The sequence below is a fragment of the Doryrhamphus excisus genome, linkage group LG16 (genome assembly GCF_037039965.1).
Source record: "Doryrhamphus excisus strain RoL-2023G ecotype Guam linkage group LG16, RoL_Dexc_Guam_v1.1, whole genome shotgun sequence".
NCBI lineage: Eukaryota > Metazoa > Chordata > Actinopteri > Syngnathiformes > Syngnathidae > Doryrhamphus > Doryrhamphus excisus.
In genome coordinates, this window is record NC_136372.1 from 11,202,579 (window position 1) to 11,216,678 (window position 14,100).

Genomic DNA, 14,100 nt, shown 5'->3' on the forward strand with positions numbered 1-14,100 from the left:
TTAGTTAATTGGCGACTCCAAATTGTTCATAGGTATGAATGTGAGTGTGAATGGTTGTTTGTCTATATGTGCCCTGTGATTGGCTGGCCACCAGTCCAGTGTATCCTGCCTCTTGCTGAAGACAGCTGGGATAGGCTCCAGCACCCCCGCGACCCTCGTGAGGAAAAGCGGTAGAAAATGAATGAATGAATGACTGTTCCTTTCAGAAATTAAACAGTGTGAAATGTAATCAAGAACAATGTATAACATATTTAAACATATTCAAAACTGTCAGGAACACTTTAAATAAAATAAATAAAATACTGAAAAGTGCAAAAAAAATACAATAACAACAAAAAAAGAAAATTGTAACTACATCCTGTGTGTGTAAATATTAATAAATGGGCCATTTATGTGTGTCTTTTTGGTTGCATTTAATTTGATAACAAGAAAGAGGCCCACATAAAAATGAAGGATAAGAAGGACCACTTGATTACATTTTCTATATTAAAGATGCTAAAACTAATCCAATGTACTAATCCAATGAACCTAAAATGGACTCTAACTTTTTTGCGCTGAAACTAACTATTATTTTCCTAGTCGATTAATCTTAACCTTGTTATTTCAATTAATTGTAATTGGTTAGGCCCTAGACAGACAGACAGTTAGTGGTTTGGTCTGTAAAATATCAGAAAGGAGGCAAAAATGTTGATCACTGTTTTCCAAAGTCAAAGCTGATCTTTGTGAAGATTTTATTTGTCTAAAACATGCACAAAGATAATAGGTCTGCTTTCATGGATGACTAAGAAAACTAAAAATTATTCACATTCCAGAGGCACTAGATGTGGATTAATTGAACAATAAATTAATCATTAATTCATAGATTAATTGTTGCAGCTCAATAACCTTTACAAGTGCGCTTTTTGTGACGTTTTCTTTCAGTAACTTTTCATTTTGGTAAAAAAAAACGGCTAAATCATTTTCAGACAGGCTAATAAAAACAATTATTTCACAGGCTCCAATTAATGCGTACTTTATTTCATCTCAAAAATTAAGTAAAAAAAACACGTTTTTTAAAAAAACATAATAAAAACTTAATTATGTTTTATAAACTGCAGTAGAACTTGAAAATGATCAGGCGTTATTTTCTGTGCCAAAAATGAGCACTGCCATTTTCTTGCTGATGTGTGACGTGTCAGACTGACAGCCAATGAGAGCGCGGTGCGCCAAGTTGCGCCTGACAAGCCGGCCCCAGACGCACATTGTCTGTCCTGACAAGCAGCAGCACACTGTGGACTAATAGTGCGGCTTGAAGTTTCATCTTTGAAGAAAACTTTTTAAGGCTTTTTTTAAACTCATGTGGTGGACTATACGCACCTTTGAACATTAATTTATTGTTTTGGGATTTGAACAACTTGTTTGCAGCTTATTTATTGTTTTCAATGAGCGCAGTCCTGTCATGACATTTATTCAGTACTCATAGCTCATCCAGTCCAATCCTCATATTCTCATCCACCCTCATTATGACTATGAGCGCCATGTCGGACACTTTGGTCTCCTCCGATGTTTCCAAATCGGCTTTTTTGGAATTCGGGGGCCACGGCTACCCGGGACACCAGCAGCCCTCCCCCGGAATATCGCACGGCCATTACGCCTTCCACAGTCTGCACGCTGTCGGACCCACGCAACACGACGGCCCGTTCCAGTCTTCTGCATCCTCCTACGGCCGCCCGCTCGGGTACCCTCCGTACCACAGCCCCGTCAGCCCGCACCAACCCGGGCCTTACGTGGCGTACCAGCACGGCGGGCACAGCGGCGCGTTGGGACACACCAGGCTTGAGGACAGCGGTGGGTTTAAGCACTTCTAGTTTATCTTTCTCTCTACTTTCATTTGAATGAAAAAAATCGATTCTGACATGTACAATATTGTAGTTGTTTGGCCAATAGATGTTGTAAAACGGGTATAATATAATACATTTCCAAAAAAATATCCACACACTGATTGACTTCATTTTGACTGAATTTGCTCATCTTTAATTCCCCTCATATTGTGTTACAATATGGACAAAAATATATTTTTTTCACTTTGGGCAAAGGCCACCTACCAGAAAATCAAAGTAGATAACAATTTTCCAGGCCTGACATAAATAAATAAAAATAACTCTTCTTTGAAGGGTTGTAACATTTATTAGAGTGTTAAGTAAAAAAAATATCATGAAATAAAATAAAGAGAGCCGCACGGTGGACGAGTGGTTGTCCATAGGTATGAATGTGAGTGTGAATGGTTGTTTGTCTATATGTGCCCTGTGATTGGCTGGCGACCAGTCCAGGGTGTACCCCGCCTCTCGCCGAAGACAGCTGGGATAGGCTCCAGCATACCCATGACCGTACTGAGGATAAGCGTCATTTTTGACATTTTTAATTTTTAAATTCATTGTATTATTTATTCATTATATTATTATTTAGCATTTAATGACTTCATTATTGCTATAGGACTTTATTAATTGTATTGATACAATATGCCATGGGTTAGCAATCATTCCAGCTGCAATTGGCTCCCAGTTTGCAAACAGTACATTGGATACAGTACAGTTGGCCTATATGTTGTCACATTATTGCTGCTTATGCTGGTCTACTTTTGGTCTATGAACACTAATATCTTTGAAGAATGGCAAGTTTTCTGCAAGCTCAAAAAAATCCTGTTATCATTTTCAAAACTTCCCATGACGTCATTAGAATTAGAAGAATACCTGCAATGCCTTTTTTTGCTCTTAAAATCAGTCTTTCACATTTTCCTTCTGTGTGTGATTTAAAAAAATATATAATATGCTTTAATTTATAACTTTTGTGATATAACATTAGAGTTTTTAGTCTTTCATTTACTGCTTCAGAACTGCTGCATGCTTCATGAGCAGTTATCAGAGCTTCTTGGGGGGTATCGCTTTAGTCCACAGCTGTTCTCTCCCGCCATAGGCGAGGAACGTATGTCATAACAAAGATCACCCCGAGTAAATAAATAGTGGTATAGCGTGCCTGGCAAAAAGACAAAACAGTTTTTATTCATTTTACCAGTGCTACATCCTTTATTGAACTGCACCATGTATGCTTTGTGTGTGTGAGTTTATCTTTAGCCAAATGTAGAGAACTTGAATACACTAATATTGGAAGATACTATCGTTTATAGTGACAATTCTGCATTTGCGACTCTGCAAAGTAATTTCAACACTTGTTTCGCTGATATTGCTTTTTCATCAAGCGTTGAGATTTCACACTGTGGACTTGAACACACCATAGTTGTGTGCTACAAGACGTAAAATCATTCATTCATTTTCTACCACTTAACTTCATGAGGCTCCAATTCCATATGTTCATTGACTATTACAGTCACTTTTATTGCAAATGTTGAAATAGACATATGTGTCACATAGCAGGGATCTACTGTATGCCATATATAGTAATACGTTTAAAAAACAAAATAAGTTCATAAGCCTGTTATAGAAGCACCATTGCACACGTTATGGTGATTTGTCCAGTACCAATTGACCTTTTAATTTTGGGTTTGTGCCTGTGTTGCTATGGTATACTTGCTCAATATCAGTAAACACATAAGCCCACAGTAAGCCCATTTGCCCAAGAATGTCAGCTAAAATCAAAATGTAACAAATTTAAGATTAACAGAAGACAGTTCAAACCACAAGCATCTAAATGGGGCAACTGCCACGTTGGATCACGTCAGGGTCACCAATGTGGCAGTAGTACAAAACATGCAGGGTTTGGTGTCATGCGGAATTTCATTTTCCCATTTGCGCACCAAAACCTGGGACATAAATGACGCTTCCAACCCGACTGCGGACTGTATGAGAGTCATGCCACCGAGTGTCCACCACAACAATACTGAATTAGGCTTTGTCACCTATAACGGCAATTCCCAACCACCGTGCTGTGACAGAATACTTTAGAAATATATCTGCTAAAGAAAATATCTATAATTATCTATTATCACTTAATTGCTCTGAAATGTACGTATTTGCTACAAATAATGTATCTTAGTTCATCTATCTGTGCCAGCAAACAGTGACAACAAAATGAAAGAACAATTACATGCTCTGTCACTTGCTGGCAATTAACTTAACCATTATTTAGGTGTATAGTAATCTCTTTTTTATCCTGGTTAATTGGTTTAAGTGAATTCGTTTGAAGTACGATTCCTTCTTTGTGGCATAAAAGCCTGTTTATGACCCTCTAAATAAGTTTTTTTTAACATTATTAGAGACCTCTAGATATGTCATAACACCCATGTCGGCACCTTTACATTCATATTACACAGTACAGTATATACTGTACTGTACTGTTACAAATTTCCCCACTGAGGGACGAATAAAGGCATATCTTATACTGTATAATTTGAGAAAATATGTAATTTAAGACACCAATAAAACTCATGTTTGTGTGTGTTGCAATAAATGTTTCCGGTGTTTGTAGGGAAGCAGAATGGGTGGCGGACAGAAAGTACGTTGGAGGTTCAGAGTTGAGTTTTAGTTTGTGTTTAGGTTAGGGCGGTAACAGTAGCCTGTGTTATTATTATGACTATTAGTATTATTATATATACTTGCCCTACAATTGGCTGGTGACCAATCCAGTCCTGTAATTACATGTAATTCTTACATAGTTTTTAAACATATCAGTGAATCATTTGTTTGTTGGTCACTTAACCATTTTTATGCTCTGTCTCTCCTCCTCATACAGAACATGAGAAGCCCACAACGGTCTTAGAAAATGGAGAGCTACGGCTCAACGTGAAGGGGAAGAAGAGCCGAAAAGCTCGGACTATTTACTCCAGTCTGCAGCTCCAGGCTCTCAACCAGCGTTTCCAGCAAACCCAGTACCTGGCTTTGCCCGAGAGGGCTGACTTGGCTGCCAAACTAGGCCTGACGCAGACGCAGGTAATGAACACCTTTCTTCCTTCTTTAATTATAATACTGATTGAGTCACATGAATGCAGTCCTTATTTGTTTGTGTGTTTATAAATGCTCAAACATGAATGGGTACATTCTTTTGAACGCTGTCATCACACACTCACATAATTTCCTCTTCTATTAAGACCAGTAGCATATGCAGATGGGGAAATAATAGTCGGGCTCCCACTCTGTATGAATGCTACATACCAGTATGCTCCCGATTGTACAGCCACTTGAAGTTGCTAATTTAGGCTGTGAAGAAAAAAAAACACAACTTATGTCATTCAAATTAGCCTCAGTGAGTGTCTATCTGCATTTAGACGTTATGTTTATTACATTACATAACTGTAATGTAATATATATATATATATATATATATATATATATATATATATATATATATATATATATATAATGTAAATTCTGGTGTTTACTCACTAAATTTTGAGAGAAAAGCAGACATATATAAACTGCACCGGATAACAAGCTGCACATGTCCACATCATCAAATGACATATTGTGGGGAGCACAAGTCCGTGAGGACCATGCAGCTCTTTATTTGACAAGAGCCAATCATGAGCTATGAACAAACTACCAACAAGTTTGAAAAAACCTTTGGAAAACACAGGAGGTCACAGGCGGTCATTACTCAACATAACATGGTGTCGTCTTACAAAGACGGCTAAAATCATCACAAAGCAACTTAACACTCAAAAGGTACCTAAGAATTTTATAAGTACAAATACAAGTGTCAAAAACATTTTTAACATTTTCCCATAATGCATTTTGTCCCAGCAAAGCATTTAATTGGTTATTCCCACCTGGGTGCTGCAATGATGTCAGCCTCCCTGTAGTCTCTGGCCTCCTCGAGCTCCCTCTGGTTGCACAGAGGTGGCATTGCAGCGCCCCAGCCGGAATAACCAATTAATGCTTTGCTAGGAGGAAATGCATTATGGGAAAAAAATTTTAATACTATTATTTTAACCCCTTATTGAAAAACAAATCTAGTTGACTACATATGGGGGTGGATGGCAAGGTAAGTTTACCACAAATGGACAAATTGATTGTCTTTTTTGCATTTGGTAACACACCAAGACATTTAAACGAGGGATGGCATAAAACACAGATTTCTTCATTACAACAGTAGACATGGAAGAGCATTCATTCATTCATTCATTCATTTTCTACTGCTTATTCTCACGAGAGTCATGGGGGTGCTGGAGCCTATCCCAGCTGTCTTCGGGCGAGAGGCAGGGTACACCCTGGACTGGTTGCCAGCCAATCACAGGGCACATATAGACAAACAACCATTCACACTCACATTCATACCTATGGACAATTTGGAGTCGCCAATTAACCTAGCATGTTTTTGGAATGTGGGAGGAAACCGGAGTACCCGGAGAAAACCCACACTTGCACAGGGAGAACATGCAAACTCCACACAGAGATGGCCGAGGGTGGAATTGAACTCAGGTCTCCTAGCTGCGGGGCCTGCATGCTAACCACTTGGCGGCCGTGCAGCCCATAACCAAAATTATTGCCCTCATTTTTCAAGAGCAATGGGTTAATATTGTTTGTAGGGGAAAAAAGCTTCAGGATGCCAGACAGCAGTACTAGAATCTCTTTGAGTGATTGATATGAGGAATGTGTATTTGCTCGTGTTCATGTAGGTGCTGAGGTATAATCCCAAATTGATGTTATCAGATGCACAATCATCACCCTTAACCACAATCATGTTTACACTAGATGTAAAGATGATCCTTTTGTTTGCCTGCACGTTTATAAAAACCAAGTAGGCGTGATTGCGGATGGCTGCAAGTGAGTCACATTAGCAGGATTGCATAGAAGTGAGAAGTTAGTAGAATTTAAGGATCTTATCCAAACTTCCTCTTTTGGTTTTTCATGAGATGTTGTAACTTCAAGAGGAATTTTTGAGTGGGTGTTTAATGGAAATTTTCCTACAAAAAAAGTAAAATTACAAGGAACAGATATCTTAAGACAAAGACTAAATTCTGAGCCAGAGTTAAGGAATCTTCAACCTGCTGGAAGAACAGTTCACCGCTCTTTCCATGGAATGAGGCAATCTCTGTGGGAGAGATGTCAAGATATTGTTGAAAGCGGACAATGAACAACCTCTATTAAGAGAGGGCCTTTCATAGTTTGACACCTCTTTTAAAGCCCCAGGTTGCTGGGTCTCTCCAATCTAGGGGACATTGCTGGGCCCAACTACAGTGCATGCATTGCAGTGCATAAATAACATTGCTGAGTTTGCTTCTGGGGATTTGTCTGGGAGTGAGTCAGCTTTTGTCTGAGGGTTATGCTGGGTTTGCAATGCATTGGTATGTTGTTGTATGTGCTAAGAAAATTATTTTCTTAGCACAAGCAGAATAGCATTTTTTCCTTTTTATATGACAATATAATACTGTATTTAATTATTAAATAAAGTATTGGTAAAAAAAAAAAAAAAAAAAAGCAACCTCATTGCTAATCGTGTGTATAGAAATGGCCCAGTTCTCCTGATTCTGAAGGCCCGGGGCAGATTACATTGATATGGCAACACATAGATGCTGAAATCTGATTGGACAAAAATGCATGCCCTATGTATAAATTAAGAGAATTACATGGAACTAATACTAGAATTGGCTACACGGCGTAGTTGGTGTGCAGGCCACACAGCTAGGAGACCCGAGTTCAATTCCACCCTCGGCCATCCCTGTGTGGAGTTTGCATGTTCTCCCTGTGCATGCGTGGGTTTTCTCCGAGTACTCCGGTTTCCTCCCACATTCCAAAAACATGCTAGGTTAATTAGCGACTTCAACTTGTCCATAGGTATGAATGTGAGTGTGAATGGTTGATTGTCTATACAGTGAAGAAAATAAGTATTTGAACACCCTGCTATTTTGCTATTTCTCCCACTTAGAAATCATGGAGGGGTCTGAAATTTTCATCGTAGGTGCATGTCCACTGTGAGAGAGATAAACTAAAAAGAAAAATCCAGAAATTACAATGCATGATTTTTTAACAATTTATTTGTGTGATACAGCTGCTAATAAGTATTTGAACACCTGAGAAAATGAATGTTAATATTTGGTACAGTAGCCTTTGTTTGCTATTACAGAGGTCAAACGTTTCCTGTAGTTTTTCACCAGGTTTGCACACACTGCAGGAGGGATCTTGGCCCACTCCTCCACACAGATCTTCTCTAGATCAGTCAGGTTTCTGGGCTGTCGCTGAGAAACACGGAGTTTGAGCTCCCTCCAAAGATTTTCGATTGGGTTCAGGTCTGGAGACTGGCTGGGCCATGCTAGAACCTTGATATGCTTCTTACGGAGCCACTTCTTGGTTTTCCTGGCTGTGTGCTTCGGGTCGTTGTCGTGTTGGAAGACCCAGCCACGACCCATCTTCAATGCTCTGACAGAGGGAAGGAGGTTGTTCCCCAAAATCTCACAATACACGGCCCCAGTCATCCTCTCTTTAATGCAGTGCACTCGTCCTGTCCCATGTGCAGAAAAACACCCCCAAAGCATGATGCTACCACCCCCATGCTTCACAGTAGGGATGGTGTTCTTCGGATTGTACTCTTCATTCTTCTTCCTCCAAACACGCTTATTGGAATTATGACCAAAAAGTTCTATTTTGGTCTCATCTGACCATAAAACTTTCTCCCATGACTCCTCTGTATCATCCAAATGGTCATATGCAAACTTAAGACGGGCCTTGACATGTGCTGGTTTAAGCAGGGGAACCTTTCGTGCCATGCATGATTTCACATCATGACGTCTTAGTGTATTACCTACAGTAACCTTGGAAACGGTGGTCCCAGCTCTTTTCAGGTCATTGACCAAGTCCTGTCGTGTAGTTCTGGGCTGATTCCTCACCTTTCTTAGAATCATTGAGACCCCACGAGGTGATATCTTGCATGGGGCTCCACTCCGATTGAGATTGACCGTCATGTTTAGCTTCTTCCATTTTCTAATGATAGCTCCAACAGTGGACCTTTTTTCACCAAGCTGCTTGGTAATTGCTCCGTAGCCCTTTCCAGCCTTGTGGAGGTGTACAATTTTGTCTCTGGTGTCTTTGGACAGCTCTTTGGTCTTCGCCATGTTACAAGTTAAAGTCTTACTGATTGTATGGGGTGGACAGGTGTCTTTATGCAGCTAACAACCTCAAACAGGTGCATCTGATTCAGGATGATACATGGAGTGCAGGTGGACTTCTAATGGGCAGACTAACAGGTCTTTCAGGGTCAGAATTCTAGATGATACACAGGTGTTCAAATACTTATTAGCAGCTGTATCACACAAATAAATTGTTAAAAAATCATGCATTGTGATTTCTGGATTTTTCTTTTTAGTTTATCTCTCTCACAGTGGACATGCACCTACGATGAAAATTTCAGACCCCTCCATGATTTCTAAGTGGGAGAAATAGCAAAATAGCAGGGTGTTCAAATACTTATTTTCTTCACTGTATGTGCCCTGTGATTGGCTGGCGACCAGTCCAGGGTGTACCCCGCCTCACGCCCGAAGACAGCTGGGATAGGCTCCAGCACCCCCCGTGACCCTTGTGAGGAAAAGCGGTAGAAAATGAATGAATGAATGAATGAACATGGAACTAATACTAGAATTGGCTACACGGCGTGGTTGGTGTGCAGGCCACACAGCTAGGAGACCCGAGTTCAATTCCACCCTCGGCCATCTCTGTGTGGAGTTTGCATGTTCTCCCTGTGCATGAGTGGAAGTTGTCAATGTAGGTCAGTGCTTCTGGTAGTGGTGAGGCCAGCAGATAAGGCTTTGCTGGCCTTGACTGTACACCACTGAATCTAACATTCACTATTATTGTAAATGTTGCACCCGCTTGTGTAGGTACACATAAACACACACACACATGCACAGCTCATGGTGCATTCCCACACACACACAGTAACATAAACACATGCATTTGAAGATTGGCATCATACATCACATGCCATTAGGCTGCCGGCCAAACACTGACCGCTATCCCTCCTCTGTTCCCAGGCGCAGCTGCCGAGTAGCACGTAGCACATAATGTTTCCCTGACTTTGTAGCCTATCGTTGCCAATCTCTGCCTGTTTCACGCAAAACCATCCGGCATAATGAGGATTCTTATTCCTGCAAAACACAACACAGGGATATGCTTTATATGTGTTATAGAACACATTGGCAACACACACGCATGTAGCACCTGGCACCTTCCGCATCTCATGTCGGTGTCATTAGCTACTCTCACAGAGAAGCTGTCAGCTCCATGTTGCTGCTGCAATACGAAACCAATAATTACAGCAGAAATGCTCTCAGCGAGGCTGCATTAACTTTACGTGCTGTTGATTGACCCAAGTACTCCTCAGCGCTGTTTTATTCACATTAGGGTTTTGACTGCTCTTTTGTTGGAGTCGTCCTCTTGACTTTTTTTTCTACTACAGGCAATGCTCTGCTGGACTGCTGTACAAATTCATGACAAAGAGATTATGATAAGGACATACTTACAATTATTTTATAAGCATGACTGTGACAGACAAATAACCTTTTCTGTCCTCCTGCCAAAGCTGCGGAAAAGTGCGGAAGTTTTTATCATATTCTACAACAGGGGTGTCCTAGGTATGACCTGGGGGGTATTTGTGGCCCACTAAAAATAGTCTAAAAATAAAATTAAACAATAAACAGCAGCAAAAATTGACAAAACAGCAGTAATTTTATGACAATGAAGTTGACATATTAGAATAATAATGTCATAATAGGCTGAGAAAAAAAGTCATAATTTTACGAGAATAAAGTCAGAATATTATTAGGAAAAAACAACTTTTACAATCATAAAGTTGAAATGTGAAATAAATATGTTATTTCTAAGCTTATTGACAGTACATGGGTTGGTTTACAAAATGTTGAGATGTTATTTTATGCCTTATAGTGTGGAAAATATGGTAATTTCTGTGAAGTGGGATTCAATATTAATAAATAGTGTACAATTTCTGGTGTATAAATCAGTACTTTGTGTTGACCCCTGTGGCTTATCCAGCAATGTTCTAATCTCGTGACATCTTTGATTCAAAACTACTACTAATTTAAATACCCATGAGCCATGAGTGGTTTGCTCATAGAGTCGATGCCACAAGCCTGACCGGAGGAAGAGCCACAAAAGTAACAACTAATAACAACACAAAGCTTATTATATCTACATTTATCACCTTTACAATATAATATTTTAATATGCTGTGTAAATTTCTCAGCACACACACATCTGTGAGGGGGGATGGATCTGGATTCTCCCCTTTATGAAAACATTTCATAAAGTCATGGAATATTCTCAAAACAACATGACAGTAAAAATATAAATTTCTTTATATTAGTTGTGGCCATGAATGATATAGGTGCACAAGCATTTAATTTTAAACATCATTATTTCATGTTCTTCATCGGTTTAGCCTTAACGTGATGAGTTTAATCCTCGTGTTTTCTTTTGCAGCCAGTTAAACTTGTTTAACACAAATGTGTCGACTGCCTGTGTATTTATAATTATGTGCTTATCTGTGATTGATTTGCTCTCCCTTATTTGGATGCTTGCCTGAAAAGCACAGTTGTATCATTCAAGGCTCAGTTTGGAACAGTTTAGATTAGATTATTTAAGATTAGATACAACTTTATTGATGTCGTAGGGAAGTTTGAGGTCCGATAGCAGCAACAAGGTATGTAGGAGTGGCAATAACCGACTGGAACAGATATACATAACATACAATAATGAATGAAAACTAAAAAACAGCAATGAAAATACAAAAATTCCAAAAATGTTGGTTTAAAACGAGTGAGATTTAGCCGAACACATTACGCTAACACTGGCTTATTTCATTAGCTAATATGTTCATTTTGACGACACACTGGCTGAGCTACAAAAAATGCACTCACGTTCTTTAGGTTTGCCTTTCTTCTCCAACTTTTTCTCTTTTCGTCTTTTGACTCCTGTATTTTTATTTTTGGCAGCCTTGTTTTCGCTCTTTAGAAACTAGAACGGATGTGCTCCGTCGTAAGTGTCGATTGACATGAAAGTAGTAGTGGATCAAACCATTTCATGTAGCAGGTGTGTGTGAGGGGGGCGGTCAGTCAATATGGAAGCTTAGTTTGGTCAATGTGGATATTTAACTGTCATTACTAAATACAACATATCGTTTTAAGTGTTTTCTGAAATCACAACCACACAACGAAATTATTTTACGTATTTTAATTGAATTGTCCTAACTCCCCCACCCCCCTTTGCGCCCCTGGACGATTGACATGATATCATGACTCAATAGGGTTCACCTGACTTGTGCGTTTCATTGGGATGGGTATTAATAAAACAAATAAAACATATTAATAGTTTTTATGTGGCTCCATTTATAATTTGTCTTCTCCCACCTTCAGGTAAAAATCTGGTTCCAAAACAAACGATCAAAATACAAGAAGATGATGAAGAACGGGCCCTGCGGACCTGATGGAGAACCCCTTCCTCCCCCGGTATCATCTTCCACGTCTCAGTGCGCCCTGTGGGACATGAGCATAGCTGCCAAAGGGCCAGCAGTGCACCCTGCTGGATACATGAACAACTACAGCCACTGGTACCAGGGACACCAGCAGGACAGCATACCGAGGACTCAAATGATGTGACCCTTGCCTGTGCCGAGGCTTTTTCTGTGGCAAAAATTCACTGAGGATCTGACACTGTTTACACTGGAAGCCACAAATGACAGAAGATGGCGTTAAACTTTTGGTTAAGGGACTATAACTATAAATACACAGATGTGCAGATAGGTAGTGGAGAATGAATCAATCTATTGTTATTTACAGTTGCACTCAATACAATTCAAACCTCAAAGTAACTTCTATTTATTTGCAAACTTTATAAACCTGCCACCTCACGTATTTCCGGATTTGTTTTCTCTTAGCCAGGACTGGCTGTATAGAGCAACCAGTTTTCACAAGCACTACAGCAGGGGTGTTCAAAGTGTGCCCCCAACCCCCATATTTTTGCCTACCTTAATGTAAAGTGAGACCAAACATATAAAGTTGAGATCAATTTGTGAAGCTGAAGAAAATAATGGCCACTGACCTTTAACCCCCACAGTTCTGTGTCAAAACTGTGTGGGTTTTTTTTGTGCAAGATATTTGCGCTGTTTTCAGGGATTATGTGTACACAGCATGCACAAAAAGTACTGCAACACATAAGCACCATGTCTCATGGACAACGCCAGTGCTGAGGCATCTGTAATTCCAGACAATGTTTTTCTCTGTGGGATTTAGTGGCATAATTACATGTGGGAAAGGGCTCATGTGAAGGTTTTCTATTGTTTCAAACTTAAAAGAAAATCGGATTAAAGAGCCAAAGGACAAAAATATAGAGGCAATGAGATTGTTACTATTTTGAGTGTTTTTAATAGAACTGAATCACAAAGTTATATTACAGATGGCAACAGCTACTCCTTCCACTGAGCTCAAATACGGTCAAGGCCTATATTAGTTCTTGGTCGAAAATGGAGATGATGGGATGGAGAACTATTGGGATTGCAGGCGATGTTGTCATTATTTGGATATTTGGGCAAACTGGTGAAAATCAAGGGGTGGATGGACACATGTTACATGTTATATGTTACATGTTACATACCGGGGTTTAAAGAATAAATAATAAAGATATTTTTGGTATAACAACATTTTTTCTTTGCTTTTTTTCATTGAATGAGTCTGTCATATGACCAAACACTGACTGTACATAATAATAATAATAATAAACAAAGAGAAATAATTTCATTCATTCATTTTCTAGGCCGCATATCCTCATGAGGGTCGCGGGGGTGCTGGAGCCTATCCCAGCTGTCTTTGGGCAAGAGGCGGGGTACACCCTGGACTGGTCGCCAGCCAATCACAGGGCACATATAGACAAACAACCATTCACACTCACATTCATACCTATGGACAATTTGGAGTCGCCAATTAACCTAGCATGTTTTTGGAATGTGGGAGGAAACCGGAGTACCCGGAGAAAACCCACGCATGCACAAGGAGAACATGCAAACTCCACACAGAGATGCCCGACGGTGGAATCAAACTCGGGTCTCCTAGCTGTGTGGCCTGTGCGCTAACCACTTGTCAGCAGCCCAAGAAATAATAAAAAAAAC

The 14,100-nt window shown here is 39.8% G+C and overlaps 1 protein-coding gene across 1 annotated transcript; it reads left to right on the forward strand.

Annotated features, from left to right (window-relative positions):
• The first annotated feature begins 1,218 nt into the window (after window positions 1-1,218).
• Window positions 1,219-13,618, forward strand: LOC131103566 (homeobox protein Dlx4b-like). Its single transcript, XM_058049933.2, has 3 exons — window positions 1,219-1,827; window positions 4,726-4,922; window positions 12,353-13,618. Exons 1-3 carry the CDS (start codon window positions 1,503-1,505, stop codon window positions 12,593-12,595), a joined length of 765 nt encoding a protein of 254 aa, XP_057905916.2. The 5' UTR covers window positions 1,219-1,502; the 3' UTR covers window positions 12,596-13,618.
• Window positions 13,619-14,100: the final 482 nt, after the last annotated feature.